The sequence below is a fragment of the Convolutriloba macropyga genome, chromosome 1, assembly GCF_964194025.1.
Source record: "Convolutriloba macropyga chromosome 1, txConMacr16.3, whole genome shotgun sequence".
Lineage (NCBI taxonomy): Eukaryota > Metazoa > Xenacoelomorpha > Acoela > Convolutidae > Convolutriloba > Convolutriloba macropyga.
This window is the reverse complement of record NC_134468.1, coordinates 50,880,949-50,901,772: the sequence shown is the minus strand read 5'-3', so window position 1 is coordinate 50,901,772 and position 20,824 is coordinate 50,880,949. Positions and strand designations below refer to the sequence as shown.

At 33.0% G+C, this 20,824-nt stretch overlaps 1 protein-coding gene across 2 annotated transcripts in view; it reads right to left on the bottom strand.

Moving 5' to 3' along the window:
* LOC142340177 (uncharacterized) overlaps positions 1–20,824 on the bottom strand; it is a 172,538-nt gene that overhangs the window by 111,799 nt on the left and 39,915 nt on the right. For both annotated transcript variants that reach the window (XM_075390683.1, XM_075390687.1), the window contains exon 5: positions 18,826–18,960. In XM_075390683.1, coding sequence (XP_075246798.1) covers positions 18,826–18,960 — 135 coding nt within the window. The remainder of the gene's footprint in view (positions 1–18,825; positions 18,961–20,824) is intronic.

Sequence of the window (20,824 nt, the reverse complement as noted above, 5' to 3'; positions counted from 1 at the left end):
TTAATTTGTATATTATTAAAAATGAATTTTTGTCCTTAAAAAATAAAAATGTCTAAATTAGAAAGCGTAAACTTTTGTTATATTTGTGATTTGGCCTTTGAAACAAGGAAACAATTTATCAAACACAATTTAAGTGATGAACACCTAAACAGTGCGAGAAAGGAAATGGAAGATGAAACTATGGAGAGGGTGTATGACTCAGAAGAATATTTCTTCTTCAGACCTAAAACTGAAACTAAAGGGGCTTCACCCTTGGTCCCCCAACCTAAAACTGAAGGGGCTTCGCCCTTGGTCCCCCAACCTAAAGATAACACCAAAGATATTATTAAAACTAAACCCATCATTAAACCTAAAACAAAAACTGAAGATAGTATCTACTCTTGAATTAAGTATGAATGTCAAGCAAATTTAAAAATAAAACAGCTTCAACTACTCATTCATATAGTCATAATCGCAAGTATCTAGAAAACATAGAATACTTTGATATAAACACTAGCCAGAACATGAAAGAATTTTATATTAATGATAAAGCTGGAAATTACCTTGAAGATATAGATGAAGCTATTAATAATTCTTTAGAAGAAATTAAAAACTAATACCAGTTTCGTTAAGTTAAGAGTTTTAAATATAAGATCACAGCCGAGTGTGAGTACAAGAAGAGAACCAAAGAAGAAGTTAAAACTACTAGAATACTCTTCAGCACTGACTATATTATTAATAACTCAATTTATGAAAATGGAGACTTCACACAATGACTTAACTTTGAAAAGGAAATATACGAGAGTTATGGCTATGACTTTGAGTTTCTTGGGTTAAGAAGTATTCAGATAGATATTGAACCAACTAAAGCATGCATTGGTAGTTATATAGATCTACCTCCCGATCTCAAAAACTCGAAATCAATATAAAATATTCTTAATTTCAAATACAACTGCTTACATTTAACCATCACTGCTTGGCTACGTCCCAATATGGACCATGCAACACGTGAGAGTAAATATGTAAATAATCAAATTCAACCAGGACAACAACATGAAGATGACTTTGCTTATATAATAAGAATACAGAAATTGTAAAATATTAAAATTTGGGTATACACACCTTGCGGTGAAGGTAAAATAGAATTCTTTAAATAGGTGGATGATTTTGATAAAGATATAAAAGATGTCAGAATATTAGTTTGGGGGAATGGACTAACAGAACAATGTGCACTAATTAAAACAATAGAAACCTTGATAGAAAGACCGAATAAGAGCCAACACTAATTCTATTATTGTAATAGATGTACATATTGGTTTAACTCTCAAAATAAATACAAAGAGGAATGTAGCAATTCTTTCAAGCCAGAGATTGTTTGTCCTAAGAAAAAACATTTTACTTTTTATAAATGAACATAAACGTCAGAATATAAAAAAATATTATAACCGCTGATATAGAATGTTGTGTCATTGATGTCAACTATAAATTGTAAATATGTAATCGCTGAACACATACAAATAAGTGTTGTTTACATCTGGCCAGTTAATTTCAAATACTGCTTTGGTTTGGACTGTATCAAAAGATTTGCTAGAGATCTATTAGAAATAGAAACAGAGAATAATATCAAGCGTAATGAAAAGATGATATTTAATAAAGATAAACTATATCATGAAGCCAATAACACTTGTCATATATGCGGCAAAGCGTGTATTAATAACGTAAGAGATCACTGTCATAAAACTAGAGGACCAGCATGTAAAATGTGCAATCTAAGATACAAGCAACAAAACTTCATTCCTATAATATTCCATAATGGTAGTGGTTATGATTTCAATCTACTAAATAGTGAACTCTTTAAACAGAATAAAGATAAAAAAAAGTAGATAGCATACCTATAGCTGCTGTTAAGTCTAAGATGTTTAGCATTGGTTGTCTTAAATTCTTAGATTGTTATAACTTCTTAGCTATGCCTCTAGATCAAATAGTAAAGATATATGGTTGTAAAACTAAAACATTATATCCATATGAACACTTTGGTTTAAACTCCTATGGTAGTGGAACTAAATTAAGTATGAAAGAATTCAGTCTCAACCCTCTACACTATGTAAGTCTTCCGGGTTATAGTTTTGATTGTTGTCAAATGGCGTTACATTAGATACATTACAATAAAAACAAACACTAGATGATTTCGTTGAAGCAAACAGAGGTTGTATATGCGGTATAATGGGTGACAGATTTGCTAGCAATAATAACAAGAGTCTGGTACATAGAAGCAAACAACCTATATGGCTATGTAATGATGCAAAAGTTACCCTGTAAGGATTTCGAGTACTATAGCACATCTCTAAAAGAAATATTAATTACTCCAGATGATAGTGATCACGGTTACTATATAGTTTGCGCTATTAACTATACTAATATTTGTAAAGATAGAACAGAGCAACTAGCATTAATGCCTAATAAGAGAAAGATAAATGATAATGAATTAGGCTATATAGAAAGAGAGAGGTAGGGCGAGAACAGAGAAATTAACCTTAGATCAAAACAACAAAACAAAACATATGGTTCATTATAGGATGCTAGAGTTCCATAATAAGATGGGTAAAAAAGTAACTAAAATTCATAGAAAAATTAAATTTAAACAAGATTAAATATGTAGAGACTACATTCAAAACAATACTAAAAAAAGAGCAACAGCTATAACTGAAGCGGAAATAGATGTAAAGAAATTAATGAACAACTCACTATATGGAAAAATATGAATCCTCTACACTTCCTTCAAAGTAAGTTCTTATACGATGAAGAAAAGATAATGAAAAGTATAAGTAAACCAACATTTAAGAATATAATTAGATATAAGGATTATAGCCAAATTGAATACTTACAGAAAAAAAATATGATTCTGCAGTATATGTAGTTGTTACTATATTAGATTTTAAAAAATTTCCCATGTATGATGTATTCTATAATATTCTTCAACCATCTCTCAAAGATTTACAACTCCATTATATGGATACTGATAGTGTATTAAGTGTTACTGAAGGTAATGCCGAATGAACACATGGACTTAAGTAATCTAGACCCACCAATCAAAACAAATAAAAAAGTTCCAGGTAAATTCAAACATGATTTGGGAATTAGAATGATAGAAGAGTTTATAGCCCTGTCACCAAAGACATATAGCTTTATAGATTATCCAAATCAAACTAAAGAGAAAGGAGTAAAGAATTGTAACAATGCTAAACACGAAGAGTATTATAATGCATTAATGTATAACACACAGAGAACTGTAGATGAAAGTAGAATACAGAAAGTTGGTGAAAACATAACAACAAAAATAAGTAAGATTAGTCTAAACACATTTGATGATAAAAGATTATATGTAAAAAATATTAAAAGCTATCCTCATGATGAGAATCTATATCTATTCAAAAGAGATCTAGTAAAAAAATCTGCAAAGCAGGTTCCCTGATTGATGCTACATCATTAGATTTAGACAAAGACAAACTGGCTAATAATATTCTAGAACTAACCATTAATGATGATAGAAAGTTAATTGAGGCTGCTATTAGATTATATAATGATTTGTGAAGCAGTTCCACTGATCTTTGAATATATATATATATATGAATATGAATATAAAGATAAACAAATGGGATACGTTTTTTTCTATATAGATAAACCCTCAACATATTTTTACACAACAAAAACCATCCCTACGGTTCAATTAAAATTTTGACATAATCATTTTAAAATGCTATTCATTATTAATTGCCGCATTGCAAGAGTTCAATTCCGGAATACAGCCACTACAACCTAATAATCTCTACATGGAATTCAATTGGCTTCTACAACACCATGCGCCAGAACCTTAACCGAACAACAGTAAATTCCTTTAATTATTCAACCAGAACACCCAATGCCTCTTGAAAACAGCCCAGACAACAATTCCTTACTACCTTTATTGATTTCACTTTTCTCACACAAACAAACACGAAATGAAAAAAATGTTTGACCCAAGCCCTCCTCATGTCAACCTGCAACGTTTCTCTGGATTAACAAATGAAAACCGGACAATCTGAATATAAATATAAATAAGAATATGAATATAAATTGAAAAAACTAGTAGTTAGTAGTTAGTATATTATATATCATTATCTCTCCTATAGTACATATTATTTTTATATAAAAGAAATTATTTTTTCTTTTTATATAAAAATGACTCAGCTAGATAAACTTATAGAATTAAATAAACTGCAAAAAACTAAACAGAAAGAATAGATTAGAAGATAAAGTAAGACAACAAGAACATTATGGTGAAAAATACAAGAGTTATTTGATCCAGTAACTAAAACTTCGAATACAAACAGTGAAGCATTACTAGCCATTAGTGAAGCAATGCTCTTCAAAATCAAACATTAGCAGCACTTGAGAATAACACTAATGTTTTAGAAGCTTTAGACCACCAACAAGAAAACAGCTTTCTTGATAAACGAGACGCTCTCATAACACCCACACCTGATCCACGCGTAAAATTAAAAGATGATGGAGGCAAAACATTTGCCTTAGACAATTATATGATTGATATTTTATTAGAAATGGTAAATAAACAAATTAACAATTCCAATTAATCTCATTTGATCCAAATTCAAACATACCCGGCAGATTGCCGGAAAATAGCCGCCGTTGATACCAATAAGCATGATTGGGATTGAAATAACAGAAGATATTGAAAAAAAAAAGATTTTTGTACAAAAACATTTTTTTAAGTCCGATTCATTTTGATGGCATTTCGTGGTTGAACATACTTCTGTTTTAGAGAGAGGCTACAGGGGCTACCATCAATAACAATAAGCATTAGAGATGGTAAATAAGACTTATAGGAACGACGTTCAAATAGCGGGCATCTAAAATTGGGCTTTATGGGTTTATCCCGTTTCTATTTCTGACATCCATTTTTGTACTAACTCTGTTCATTTTGAATTGCTTTGCTGAGCAACTGATGCTCAAAATCACTTTTAGCAGAATGAGAGAAGAGAGAAACTAGCCTAGAGAAGTCAAAAAGATTTCACGCAAAATGTTGAAAAGGCGGCAAAATGAGGTAAAGCGAAACATTTTTGTATTCGACGAAGTAAAAAAAAAAAATAGGAGCGCTATAATAGCCGGCTGAGAAGATGAGGGCGGCTATTAATCAAATTTAAAATAAATGGTGTAGATGTATCTCTTGTACCAGATGGTATAAAAATCAAAGGTAAAGTTTATGATTTTTCATCCAAAAACCAAAACCACCATATTGAATGATAGGGTAAATAGTACTTTTCTAATATTGTACCAACTGCCTCCTAGTAACATAGTGTTTTATCTTAGATATAGTCCCGCACTGTTTTCCGAATCTCTTTTTAACATACTCGAAATGTGAAACAAAAGACAGTTTACTATCAAAACGCATACCAAGATATTTACACACAGGCTTAGAAGAAATTGAACAGTTATTAACAATATAGCTATTTCCGGAAGCACTATTTCCTATGTTCATTTGCACAGTTTTCGTCATAATTAAACACAATTTATTGGAATTCAGCCAATTGCTTACTACGTTGAAATCTGATTGAACTCCATTTTGTGTAAGTCCTATGGTGCAAAACTTCGTGTCATCGGCAAACAGTGTAATTTTGCTAGCTTTTTAACATGAGAGGATAGATCATTAATAAAGATAATAAATAACAGTGGACCCAAAATTGATCCTTGAGGAATCCCGCAATTAACTGGTAGCCAAGAGGAAGAAGCACCATTTAATTCGATTCTTTGGAATCTCTTAGTTAGGTATGACTGAAACCAAGCATGTGCCTTACCCCGTAAACCATAGGATTCTAAATTAGATAACAAAATTTTATGATCTATTGTGTCAAATGCCTTTTTGAGGTCCAAAAAAAACTTACATATAAATCGTTTTTATTGGCTCGTAATTTTCTGATTAGATGAATTAAAGCATCAATGGCACTATGTTTTTTAAGAAAACGAGATTGCCTGTTTGTGAACAAACTGAATTTCTCAAAGAAATGGTATAATCTGTTGAACATCACTCTTTCAAAAATTTTACTCCAGATTACTAATAAAGATATCGGTCTATAATTGTTTTCATCAGTTTTATCACCTTCTTTATGAAGAAGTAAAATTTTTGCTTTTTTAATTCATCAGGGAATTTTCCTTTCTTTAATGATAGAATGATTAAATATGTCAACAACGGGGCTACAATTTGACTTGTCGTTTACACCAACACATTGCTAATTTCATCCTCCCCAGATAATGTTTTATTATTCAAGCTATTAATGATCTCAAAAACCTCACTTTCATCAGTATCAAACAGGGACATACTTTGTATTTGACTCTCTACCGATTTTAAGGGATGATGAGGAACCTTGCCTGCCACATTTTCCCGTATTCCTCTAAAGAATTTGTTGAACAATTGGCAACACATTTTGATTTTTCTACCTTTCCATTAGAGCTGAAGGGAGTGTTTTGACTAAGAATGTTTTCGCCCTTAAATCATTGAGTAGTTTATATGTCTGTTTTGAGTCTCTAACGCATTTACTAAAAGCCTTCTGAAAGTATTGCTGTTTAGATTTTTTGATGCATAAATCAATTTATTCCAAAGTTCTTGAATTTGTCGAAGCAACAGAGTTTTCTTGATTGTTTCCATTTGCGATGAGCGTCAATTTTTTGTGTTCTTGAGTTTTTAATCTCGTTGCATAGCCATTTTGGCTTTTTATGCTTCGAGGCTAAAAAGGTTTTCATAGGAGCAAATTTGTTTGTTACCTTCAGGAAAGAATCATTGAATAGCTTGAACGATTTTCGCAAATTTTGGCATGTCAAAATATGAGTCTTTATCAAACTCAACTTGTTGTTGAAGCAAAAGAGGTAATTACTGATGCATTTCGGATCTTTGAAAAATGATAAATCGCGACAAGTTTGCGTTATTTCCTTGGCACCTGATTCAACGTTCCAGCTCAACAGAATCGGATAATGATCCGAAAAATTTTGATATTGTAACACCTCGTTATTTTGAGCATCGACATTTTGGTATACAAAGTGATCAATACACGTACTCGTATTATTTGTTACTCTCGTAGGATTAATGTCGAAGATCTCGAACCCATTTGATCTGATGGAATCAAGATAATCATCAGTAAGTCGCTTTTTCTGAAGTAAATCTATATTAAAATCACCACATATAATTTGAGGTAGTATTTTGCTGGTATTTGCCTCCAGAAATTCATCACAAACTTTGAGGAACTTAAGCTTGTTTGCGAGGGGCTTATTATATATTACTGTTACACTGAAGTTGTAACCTTTTTCTGATATTTAAGCCGAAACTGCTTCAAACTTTGTATCATTTTCGCTAATTAAAGTAAAATCTGATCGTATTTAAATTATAACGCCGCCACCGTTGGTGGATTGATGGCGAGATACATATTAACTGTAGCCTTGAACAAGATGGCTTCTGGTTTCATCAGTATCTTTTAACCATGTTTCTGTCAGACGTAATATTGAAGGTGGAGACTCAAGACTCAAAATTAGTGCTTCAGATTATCCAAGTTCTTCCTGAAAGATCTGACATTCACTTGCACTACACAGAGGAATTCAAAATTTTAGCTACCAAACTCCGAAAACCGTCATATTCATCATCGTCAGTTATTTCAGATTCATTATTAGCACCTTTATCAACATTTTTTAAACCTTTATAGCAGGCAATAAGACATCAGCAAGTGATTTAGCAAGATTGACAGGGTTTTTATTTTCATCAACAGGAGAGAGAACTAATTTTCTTTTCTTCCCACTCGGCACAGCAGTTGAAGTTCTTCTAGTAAATAGTGGTGGCTGAAGCGGTGTTTGTTGAAGTGCTAGTCTTTCCACGGGCATCTCAGTAACAAATGGATTCGGTTGATTCTTAATAGTAGTATTCATGTAATAAATCGGTGGTTTCAGGAAGTCTTGCAATTTCCACACATTTTAAACTTTAATTTGTTCAGATTACGCATGATTCGGGTTAAAGGCATAAACTTCCTGTTGTTTCGTTATTGTTTTTACGTTGCGTTCCCGAGCTTCCTTTTTGATGTTGTTATCAGTAGGTGCGAGGAACTCTTCTATAACTATAGGCTTGTTCATTGAATTAGAATTTCCTCGTAACCATGACTTTCTTTTCCACGCAAGGTCTCGATGTTCGTGATATATGAATTTAACAAGAATTGGCGCAACTCTGGCCTTGTTCAACGGATGGCAGGCAGCAATATCTTTTTCGGTTACATTGATTTGCATAAAATAGTTTCAAATGTTCAGGATATTTGACATTGGACTCGGTTCAACTTCGACATTGGAGAATATCAAGCAGGTTTTACGTGAATATCTCTCAAGCACGAGCGTTCTCTCTTCAAAGTCAATGAGTCGGTTTCTATTCGTTGTAACAGTGAAGTCATTCCCATTGCAACTTAGTTCTAGCTCAACTATTCGCTTTGTTTGTTTGTCAATAGTATCTTACCTATCCTTGATGATCCTTTGATTTCCGGGGATATTGTCAGCAAGTGCGTAGGTGTGCCTTCATTGGCGTTTTGTTGAATATTTACAGCATTATCAGAAGACATCTGAAACTATTTAATAAGTTTATCACAACAATTAGGCTAACACTGTTGCAACACTCAACACTTGATGATGCAACACTGAACACGTCTTTATATGAAATCATTTTGCAATCACCAATCTATTGCGTCTTAGCTGCTATAGCGTCGTAGACCTGTAGTCTCGAAATTCCGCTGAAGAAATAAGACCAAAGGAGAAAATTTTTAACTGTTTTAAACTGGTAGCCGAGATGCCACAGATCAGATTAAAAGCTATTGTATAACTTATCTACTGTTTATATTAGCAGCCCTCAAACGAAATGATTTTAGCCTCTTCAGATTAAGCAACTAAAAACTTCTGTACAATTGAGGTACGTCATTTGTGACCTAAAATCAATTCACGCCACAACAGAAACTCACTCAAACAAGAGTGAAAAATTACGCCAATTCATTGGACAATGAATGAATGAATGAAAAGGCAGTGTATTTGAAATAAGCGTGAGGTCATTAGGTTATAACAAAAATCTTGACAGATTAAAACAAAACAAGAGCGCGAACAACATTTCCGCTCAGATATCGATATTGCTGCTATTATTAAGCCGTTTTGAAAGCTCAATAACTGATTTTATCAGAATAAAAAACAAAAACAAGTAAAAACGGCTTATCAAGTAAAAAAAACAAGTAAAACAAACAAGCAAAAAATTTCTTGCGGTAATTTATTCGAGATTTGCTGTGACATCACTTTAAAATCAGTACTTCACTACAAATGGTTTCTTTCTTTAATAAAAAACACAATTGAAAAGCTAGAAATTGAAATGCTGGAACATTGATAAAAACTGCTTTCCAAACGTTTTGCTTCCATTCTTTTTGAGTCTTCGACTAAAAGCGCACTGTTTGCTCATAAAAAATAGCAAAATCTCGGAAAAACTAGATTAGGGAAATCGACAAGACTGCAATGATTATAAAAAAACCATTTCCATTATTCGCATCCTTGTAAGTGTCAACAACTTTTCCGAACGGTTAAAATTAGTTAGAAACTAAAAACTTGTCCAAACTTGCTGCACTTCAAATATCCTTAAATCAGTCCTTAAATTCAAGGGCCAATTTCCATTAATTGCAACTTTTGAATTCAAAAACATGTGTTTTGTAATGTTACTGAGAAGTTTTGAGAACAATCAAAGAAATCCAAGCAGAAAATTACCATTTATTATTATTATTAAAACTGTTTTAAAGCACCATTTATATGCTCAAAGTGCCGTAAAACACATTTTTAGAACAAAGAAGTTTTAAGCTTCTTCCCGTACGCATTTATTTTACGCATAATTTTGTTCAGAACATACTCTATTCAATTCTTTGAGGACTGCAGAACTGAAAGATTTGCTCCTAACTCGGTTGCTCCGATTGCGAATTGGAATGTTGTAGACGTACAGGCAATTTGTCTCTTTGAAATTTCGATATACAAGCGAACTGAGATAGTCCGTAACTCTCTGATTGAATCGGGTAAAATAAAGCGGCATTTATATTCAAAAATATAGTTTTCTGGATGAGAACATATCACGCTTTAGCTTTTGATTAGCTGATAAAAAATAGAAAATAGAAAAACATTACAAGCAGTAAATTTGTATAAATTCAGTTACTACAAATACCGCACCACCGTTCAGTCGCTTGTATGAAGCACCCCTATTAACTTAGCGGAAATCAGATCATTTTTACCTTGTACCACCTAGTGGGAAAAATTTAGCCAGATATTGAATAAAAACCTAACTAAAAGGCTAGGAACACAACAACCAAAGCTCCGTAATACGGGAGATGCGACATAGCGAGAGTTGGGATACGTTTTTTTCTATATAGATAAACTGTCAATATATTCTTACACAACAAAAACCATCCCTACGGTTCAATTAAAATTTTGACATAGTCATTTTAAAATGCTATTCATTATTAATTGCCGCATTGCAAGAGTTTAAACTACGGTCATCGCCCGCCGACACTCAAGTTAACGTCACATGCGACGACAAGTCAAAACAAGTAATGTTCATTTATTCCGGAATACAACCACTACAACCTAGTAATCTCTACATGGAATTCAATTGGCTTCTACAGCACCATGCCCCAGAACCTCAACCGAACAACAGTAAGTTCCTTTAATTATTCAACCAGAACACCCAATTCCTCTTGAAAACAGCCCAGACAACAATTTCTTACTACGTTTATTGATTTCACTTTTCTCACACAAACAAACACGAAATGAAAAAAATGTTAGACCCAAGCCCTCCTCATGTCAACCTGCAACGTTTCTCTGGATTACCAAATGAAAACCGGGACAATCTGAAGGCTTGCTTCGAGCAAGCATTGCCGTATCAAAAATACCTGAAGCCCATCACCAACGAGAAACACAACTTCAGCGCCCCTGTCGAAGCAAGCGACATGTGTCCAGTAATATCAGCGGGCTGGCGTTTCTCTGCCCACGAGACAGTAACGAAAAAGGGCCGGTATTCACTGACAGAACAAGTATTTGGAACATTATTTTGTACATGGAAGATAGCATCAATAAATCAAATTTATTTTAAAACTGAAACTTCTATTTTTGGGGCAATTGAAGTGGAAAAAATTGAAGAAAAGAAAAAGAGTTCTTTTTAAAAGATCACCACTGTTAGATAGGCCTAGATAGGCCTAGATTGGACGACATCAACTTCCATTATATTGTTTTAAGAGACAATTATGTCTTTTATTTGGTTCTCAAATGTTTTTTTTCTTTACAGAGCGTTTTGTCTCAGGTGGAACAAAAACAAATAAATCACCTAAATGTCAGGCTAGATATTTCCAGATTACACATTTGCTCTGAAGAGATCCAACTGAAATTATGTGTGTTGTTTATTTTATTTGGCTCTTTATTGCATGAACTTAACCTAAAACGGTCAAATATTTTTGTTAACTTGATTTTTTAACGTTAAAAAGACTTGCAACATGCAACAATTATAGGAAAAGGATGAAATTTTTCGGAAAAAAATCACTATTTTCTAGCGAAAAAATTAGGTAATTTAGCAACAATCATTTACCACAACTAGCGTATTTTTAGAGGGTATCTTTGAAAAACACGTATCTTATCGTTTTGCCAAAAACTTCATATATTACAAATACAAAAAAATGCGTTTTTTGAGAAAAAATTTGCGACAAATTTTCAGACAATTTTGGATATTTTTTGGAATTTTTAACACTTCCATCACCTGTCTTAACCTAATTTCTAGTCCCATGCTCAGTTTGTTTTAAAACTTGACAAACAAGGAGAAAACGTTTCAGATCTGTCTATTAGTGGTTAATTTAAAAAAGCCAAATTTTATGAAGATATGCAATGTCAAACCTGAAAAACTTAAAAATTTAATTTTTTTAAAAAATTTAGAAATGAAAATTTTTTAAATTTTAGTAATCGCATGCATATTTTCCGCATGCACAAGTAAGTGAGCACCGATCAACAATGACTCATTCTTCACTTTTTTTTAAAAAAAATTTCTACATGAATGACTTTGGAAAAAAATGTCATTTTTTAATTTTTAATTAGCTTCTATGCCAATAATGAAATTTTGTCTGAAAATTGTGTCAATCACTAAAGCAAAAGGAGAATTGTTAGGAGCAGCTCCACGTACTCAGCAAGCTATTATTGAGTTTTAATTTCGTATATTTAGATTGATTTTGGGTTCAGTCTTTCTAAAGATCGCTTCAAATTTTTCGATGATTTTGAGATCCATTGGAAGTCAAATTTGAGGAGAGACATCACGTATCAGAATGGTTATCCACACTGAGCCGGAAGTTGTAACAAAAAGCTGTACGCTTAAGGACTCAAACGGCTGTTTCTGAGATAAGAGAGAACAAAAATTCGGACTCCATTTGTTTAATATCTCTGTTTGTAATGATTTTAACCTCTTTTTTCCAGAAATCAAAACTTAAAGTTTTTCAAGAAATAAATTTTTGATTCAGTTTTGATAACTGTTTCGCTTTCTGTCCAAAAAAAATAACTAAGAGTTCTGAAATGTTCTCTAGTAAAGTACACCGTCTTCTTTTTGACCCTTCTTATACTTAGCTTATGCTTCTATCATTTTTAATGTTACTTTTTGAATTAGAAATTAAATTTCTCTGATTTGATGATCATATAATAATACTGAATTCATTCCCCGAATGTCAAAGCCAAAACTACAGCATAAAACAGTTACAGACATTAAGGTGCCTCATAGAGCCCTTTTATTTAACTTCACAGGTATAAAGGTAAGGCTACAATCTTACTAACTCTGTGTTGTCACACAGAAAAAATCTTTCAGGATGCGAAGACGAAAGCTGAGCTCTTTATTATTTAAATCGCATATTTTTACTGCTACTTTGTCATAAATTAGCCTCATTTTCATTTTGTATGCTTTATATTTTTTGAATAGTTTTTGTTCCCGTTCTGAAATTAGCATGCTATCAAAAATAGCATGCTTTTGAATTAGCAAGCGAGACGACCTTTTGGAAAGCCCAAATAAAATTCGCTCATTTTTGCTGCTCGTTCTTCAGCTCTCCAGAGTATTCTTTTGCTGTAAATGTTTACATTTGTCGTGGGCGCATCATTAAGCTTTTTAACTCGATGTATGTATTAAAATGATTTTGGATTACTTTTAAACCAGAGATTTCAAATAGTAAACCAGAGATTCCAAATACGGTTACATAATTGTGTAACCGTATTTAACACGTCCGTAGTCATGAAATCAATCAGTTGGCCGGAATTACATTTTCTTTGTTTATTTGTGCTTGAATTGTATTCCAGGAACTGTCCTACTATGCTAAGGAATTTCTCAAACAGTTGATTCGTTTCACCGCTTATATAAACAGCTGCCAAAATTAATTTTGACATCTACTTGCAAGAAAGAAACTTTTACAAAAATTCAGACAATTTTGTCCCGTTAATTATCTGGGCCACATAATCGAAATAATTACATTTTTTTTCAAAACGTCGCTCCATTTTCCAGTATGATGCATTTCTGAAACAACCTGTTACGTCCACAAATAGCTCGAAATGAGAGGGGATTCACTGACTTAAAGTGTAGCCGCTGTTTCCCCGATGATTTTTGGGTTTGTTATCGATTATCTTGACAAAACATGAAAACGTTATTGTTTTATTTAAATTATTGTAGCTGCTACAGCCACAGTTACCAATGTTTTCGACTAAAACCTTCATAGTGAGAAAATCGAATATACGACAAACAGTTAACTTGGAATCAGAAGTCATCGATTTGACTTTAGAATCAATAAAAAAACCCTTATATTTCTCAAATTTATAGAAAACGACTGATGAAAACCTTTTATTTCTCAAAATTATAGAAAACGACTGATTTGTTTATAATGGAGAAGGGTTCAAATTTAAAGGTTTCATGTTTTTCGTCCTAATAACGTTTAAGGATAACCATTTTCATAATGTTCATAATATTTTAAAGTCAAATAACTATTTCGTACTTGAATGTTACTCAGGTTTTTTGGTCCCCCTGAACACTCCAGTATTTTTTCGTGTTGCTTCTCTATTATACTTCAGCTAAGTAACTTCAACTTATTAAAAACAGAATGTTTAGTGCTTAACTCAACGCTTCTGAAATATCATTTTCGAAAATTTGATTTTATATAAGTTATGCTTTCAAATGCGAACAAGCGAGCCTTTTTGTTGATTTACTACTCTTAACTATAAACTAAGAACTCTGTAGCTTGCTGAAAAAATACGTTACGAAGTTGCGTACGTACGTTTGAACCAATAGAACAATCAAACATAACCGACTAATGTCGGGCGAATTGCTCTCAAACGACCAGCGAGCGGTGGGCGTCGTCAGTAGCTAGCAACAATTCAGTTAGGCTAGCTTTAGCTTGATTCGACTCTGCATTTTTTAGTTTTTTAGTCTTGTTAGTAAATAAATCAAATAAAAAACTGATATTTTAAAAATTTGCAAAATTTAAAAGAAAAGCTTCCAAATTTCGCAGTGAAAATGTTCAAAAGTGTTTTTTGTCTCTGGAGTTATGTCAGGTAACCCATGTGTAAGACCTGAAAGCTCCGTTGGCCAATAATGATCGTTAAACTCAGAAAAGGACAAAAATATTCAAATTTTGAAAACAATCGGAGATTTTAATAAAAACTTGCAAAAATTCACGATATTAAAATCTTCAAAACAATTTCATTGTCTCGAGAGACTATCCAGTAACCCTGTTTCAAGCTTTAAATAGTTTCACTGGCTCATAAAGATCCATAAATTGGAACATGATAAGTTTACGGAAATTTGAAAAAAAAATAAGTTTTATCAAAAAATTGCTAAAGCCGGAGTCATTTAAATATTGATAACCTTTCCATTAACTCTAAAAACTATGCAACAGCTTATCATCAAACCTTCGAGGAGGTCCATAGGACCCTGGTGCCGGCAAAAAATGATCAAAAATTCAAAAAGATTCAAAAAAACTTGAAAAAATTTCAATTCTTTTTAAAAAATAGCTGATAATAAAATCTTGAAAAACATTTCATTACAAATAGAAACTATACAGTAACCTATTGTCAAACCCTAGAGGAGGTTCCTCGGCTCTTGAGGCTGGACAAAACTAAAAACCGACAAACTTTCAAATTTGGAAAGAAAAAATTGTTAAAATTTGTCATTAAAAAATTGAAGGCTGTTCCATGGCAGAAAAATTTTTTTAAGTGACTTATTATCAAAACCCTAAGGACGTTTTCTGGTCTCTGCGTCTCTTTATTATTTAAATCGCATATTTTTACTGCTACTTTGTCATAAATTAGCCTCATTTTCATTTTGTATGCTTTATATTTTTTGAATAGTTTTTGTTCCCGTTTTGAAATTAGCATGCTATCAAAAATAGCATGCTTTTGAATTAGCAAGCGAGACGACCTTTTGGAAAGCCCAAATAAAATTCGCTCATTTTTGCTGCTCGTTCTTCAGCTCTCCAGAGTATTCTTTTGCTGTAAATGTTTACATTTGTCGTGGGCGCATCATTAAGCTTTTTAACTCGATGTATGTATTAAAATGATTTTGGATTACTTTTAAACCAGAGATTTCAAATAGTAAACCAGAGATTCCAAATACGGTTACATAATTGTGTAACCGTATTTAACACGTCCGTAGTCATGAAATCAATCAGTTGGCCGGAATTACATTTTCTTTGTTTATTTGTGCTTGAATTGTATTCCAGGAACTGTCCTACTATGCTAAGGAATTTCTCAAACAGTTGATTCGTTTCACCGCTTATTTAAACAGCTGCCAAAATTAATTTTGACATCTACTTGCAAGAAAGAAACTTTTACAAAAATTCAGACAATTTTGTCCCGTTAATTATCTGGGCCACATAATCGAAATAATTACATTTTTTTTCAAAACGTTGCTCCATTTTCCAGTATGATGCATTTCTGAAACAACCTGTTACGTCCACAAATAGCTCGAAATGAGAGGGGATTCACTGACTTAAAGTGTAGCCGCTGTTTCCCCGATGATTTTTGGGTTTGTTATCGATTATCTTGACAAAACATGAAAACGTTATTGTTTTATTTAAATTATTGTAGCTGCTACAGCCACAGTTACCAATGTTTTCGACTAAAACCTTCATAGTGAGAAAATCGAATATACGACAAACAGTTAACTTGGAATCAGAAGTCATCGATTTGACTTTAGAATCAATAAAAAAACCCTTATATTTCTCAAATTTATAGAAAACGACTGATGAAAACCTTTTATTTCTCAAAATTATAGAAAACGACTGATTTGTTTATAATGGAGAAGGGTTCAAATTTAAAGGTTTCATGTTTTTCGTCCTAATAACGTTTAAGGATAACCATTTTCATAATGTTCATAATATTTTAAAGTCAAATAACTATTTCGTACTTGAATGTTACTCAGGTTTTTTGGTCCCCCTGAACACTCCAGTATTTTTTCGTGTTGCTTCTCTATTATACTTCAGCTAAGTAACTTCAACTTATTAAAAACAGAATGTTTAGTGCTTAACTCAACGCTTCTGAAATATCATTTTCGAAAATTTGATTTTATATAAGTTATGCTTTCAAATGCGAACAAGCGAGCCTTTTTGTTGATTTACTACTCTTAACTATAAACTAAGAACTCTGTAGCTTGCTGAAAAAATACGTTACGAAGTTGCGTACGTACGTTTGAACCAATAGAACAATCAAACATAACCGACTAATGTCGGGCGAATTGCTCTCAAACGACCAGCGAGCGGTGGGCGTCGTCAGTAGCTAGCAACAATTCAGTTAGGCTAGCTTTAGCTTGATTCGACTCTGCATTTTTTAGTTTTTTAGTCTTGTTAGTAAATAAATCAAATAAAAAACTGATATTTTAAAAATTTGCAAAATTTAAAAGAAAAGCTTCCAAATTTCGCACTGAAAATGTTCAAAAGTGTTTTTTGTCTCTGGAGTTATGTCAGGTAACCCATGTGTAAGACCTGAAAGCTCCGTTGGCCAATAATGATCGTTAAACTCAAAGGACAAAAATATTCAAATTTTGAAAACAATCGGAGATTTTAATAAAAACTTGCAAAAATTCACGATATTAAAATCTTCAAAACAATTTCATTGTCTCGAGAGACTATCCAGTAACCCTGTTTCAAGCTTTAAATAGTTTCACTGGCTCATAAAGATCCATAAATTGGAACATGATAAGTTTACGGAAATTTGAAAAAAAAAATAAGTTTTATCAAAAAATTGCTAAAGCCGGAGTCATTTAAATATTGATAACCTTTCCATTAACTCTAAAAACTATGCAACAGCTTATCATCAAACCTTCGAGGAGGTCCATAGGACCCTGGTGCCGGCAAAAAATGATCAAAAATTCAAAAAGATTCAAAAAAACTTGAAAAAATTTCAATTCTTTTTAAAAAATAGCTGATAATAAAATCTTGAAAAACATTTCATTACAAATAGAAACTATACAGTAACCTATTGTCAAACCCTAGAGGAGGTTCCTCGGCTCTTGAGGCTGGACAAAACTAAAAACCGACAAACTTTCAAATTTGGAAAGAAAAAATTGTTAAAATTTGTCATTAAAAAATTGAAGGCTGTTCCATGGCAGAAAAATTTTTTTAAGTGACTTATTATCAAAACCCTAAGGACGTTTTCTGGTCTCTGCGTCTGGAAAGACGTGAATAATGAAAAATAAATGACAAAATATTGAAAAAATTTGCACGTTTCGTCCAAAAAATTCTAAAATTGGTGATGTTAAAATGTTGAAACCATTCCACTACAACTAGAAACTATGCAGTAACTTATTATAAAACCCTACAGGAGGTTCCTTGACACCAAGGGCTGAATGAACTCAAAAATTGACAAAAATTTTCAAAAAGCTTGAAAAAAATTGTGAAAATTACTATAAAATTGCGTGTTTTTAGCGATCGGTTGTTCATCAGTAGCCACCGGGGGGCTGATGGGGAGGGAGTGGGGGCGGCCAACATTGGGGTGGAGGCAATCGTGGGGGGGGGGTGTCTTCAACCTCTTAAGAACCGCCCTTCAAACCATAAGTATAAGTCTCCAAAACAGTTTGAGCTGAAACAGAGCTGAAAGGCTCTAAGAGCACTTAATGCCCGCTGGGCGCTACCTGTTTATCTCGTTTTTGAGGACCAAAAGTCAAAAGCCTCAGACGAAAAATCGGTCAAGCGAAAAATCGCATAAAAAAGAACGCAGGAGTAATATAATTGCTTATATTACTCCTGTTTACTTCGTTTGAGAGTAATTAATTAGGTGTGAATGAAGTTCACTTGAAAGGAATCCTACTAGTTGTTCTCCTGTTCTGGTTTCCTATGGCATTTTCCCATTTTCATGCGTCCACCTTTTTCAAAACGAAATTAAACTCATTTTAAAACAGCGAGGAGCTGCCAAATCATTGTTCTTTTCTCAATGATGCTTAAGCGAAAATTTGATGAAGAAAAATCGTCTGTCTCGCATAAATCTTTCCCTTTAAAAAACATTTGAATTATTAATCGCTTCACTAACGACCTCTAGAAAAAGAAATCTTCGAAAACACAATTAGGGCTGATATCTTGCAATGATGAAAGATCGGGCCTTTCCCATTATAGCCCCCCCCCCATGAAATTATACCCCCCACTATGGTATATTTACCATGATTGTGGGGGCTATAGGTTATCTGACCGCTAAGCTGGGGGGGGGGCGGCTATAATGGGAAAGACCCCAAAAACATAAGTCAATTTTATCATCACTAACCAATGGGGCAACTGCAGGAGTATCCTAAAGCACTGTCTAAGTTCTCCTGGCATGTTCCTGTGTTGTAACATGGGTTTGCACTGCAGCCAGATGGGGCGTAACACTTGTCTACCAGGTTTGTATCGTTTATGACATCTAAAAACATGCACCATTTTACTTTAAGTTGGAAGGAAGAACCAAGCTTAAGCTGCTTTTGCTTATCTTCATACTCACTTTTAGCACCATAAATATTTAATTATGCTGCAAGTGATCACTGGACGGAATGGTAATCCCATATTTTTGGGAATGCTCAGAATAGCAGTAACTGGATATTTCGCTTAAAGCCAATCGAATAAACAAAGTTGGATGACATAACCACAATTATTGAAAAAGTCCAAAGCTATCTACACCGAATTATCGAAACCAAAATTACTTAACAATTGATCCCTCTTTACTTTCTTTTTTGATAGATAAATGACAATGGCTCAATACATTTACAAAAATAATCAATTAAAAAGGCAAAGCACTAATCATAAGCATTCTCTGCTATCAATGACTCCAGTGATAACACTCAGTTTAGCAGTGTTGTCAAATAGAGAAATTGAGGTAGAGCGCTCCAACTGTTTTAAACCATTGAGAGCATTAGATGCACAAAACTAGACAACATTTTGTTATATATCAATTTCGAAATCAGATCAGAGGCGCTACCCTGACGAGATCTCTCCAACAGTATAGACCTAAAAAATTACACATTACCTGTAATTGCTGGTTTTAATGATCACTACGCAAATGCAAATGATTTCTCAGATAACTGGAGAAACGTAATAAACACAATCAATGAAAAATTTCATCCTCGCTTTATTTTCGTCCAAAGAACTATTGGCTCCAAAAATAACCGTCTTTATATATAATCAAATTAAATCTAAATTATGCTATCACCCATAAGTAGTTTCATTCATTCAACCATTCAAATTATGTCCCCATACTTCAAACTCCCATTTACTCACTTCTGTAGAAGAAACTAATATGTCAAATTAAAATTAATTCTAATAATTAAAACAAACGTTTTGGAATTTTACGTTCATCGTCAGGTTAAAATTATTTCACAAAATGATAAAGGATAAAACGAAAATGTATTTATATTTGTCTGAGACCACAATTTAATAAACAATTTTATGAATTATCTTGAAAAATTGAAATTTTTTCATATATAAAATATTTACCCTATTTACAACTTAATAATTACATCTGCTCTGTTTCTTTAAACACAATCCTAATTCCGGTTTTTTCGATTTTGGCCATGTTTTTGTATTTCTAGTGAATTTGCCCTAACCATAAGTATCCCTCTTGTGAGGGTTTTGCAAATTTCGTTTTGTCATGCACAAATTATTCTTTGCCCTTTTTTCCCAAGTAGAGACGGTATACAATTCTTTTTCTATGATAACCATGTTTACTTTTGAAACAGCATGTTTGAATTCTTCACTCGCTAATTGATCATATGTTTTCAGACCACTAACAGACTCCTTAAATAACAGACTTCTTATTTAAATCCCACCCACTAGTGTCCGAGCAGTCACATTGCTCAAATTGTTCAAACAGTCTCAGAGGTGGAGAGGTTTGGAGTTATTCAAGCGCCATTTATCAGCACGTTTAGTTTAGCGAAATCAGCGCTAGGGAGAACAACATGAGAACGTTGGCTGCGAAACGAAAGCAACTCTAAAATGCTCAGAGGCAACAACTCTAACCATGCAGCAGTTGATAGCCAGGGGTTGCAATGGGAGAACTGATTAAAAAAATGCAGATGAAGCTTTAACATTTTTTGGGCTGCAATAATGCAAGAAAGGCCGATAAATAGATGTGAGTTTAGGGGTAATTTAGAATATATCTTCTCACCTTTCTATCTCTTTTGGGCCACCAAGAGAGTACAAAATAGAGATTTTGATAACTTCTACTTTACCCCAAACTCTTCCATCAATTTACCGTCTGGCAGCTCACTGCAGACCAAAAATGTAGGAATTTT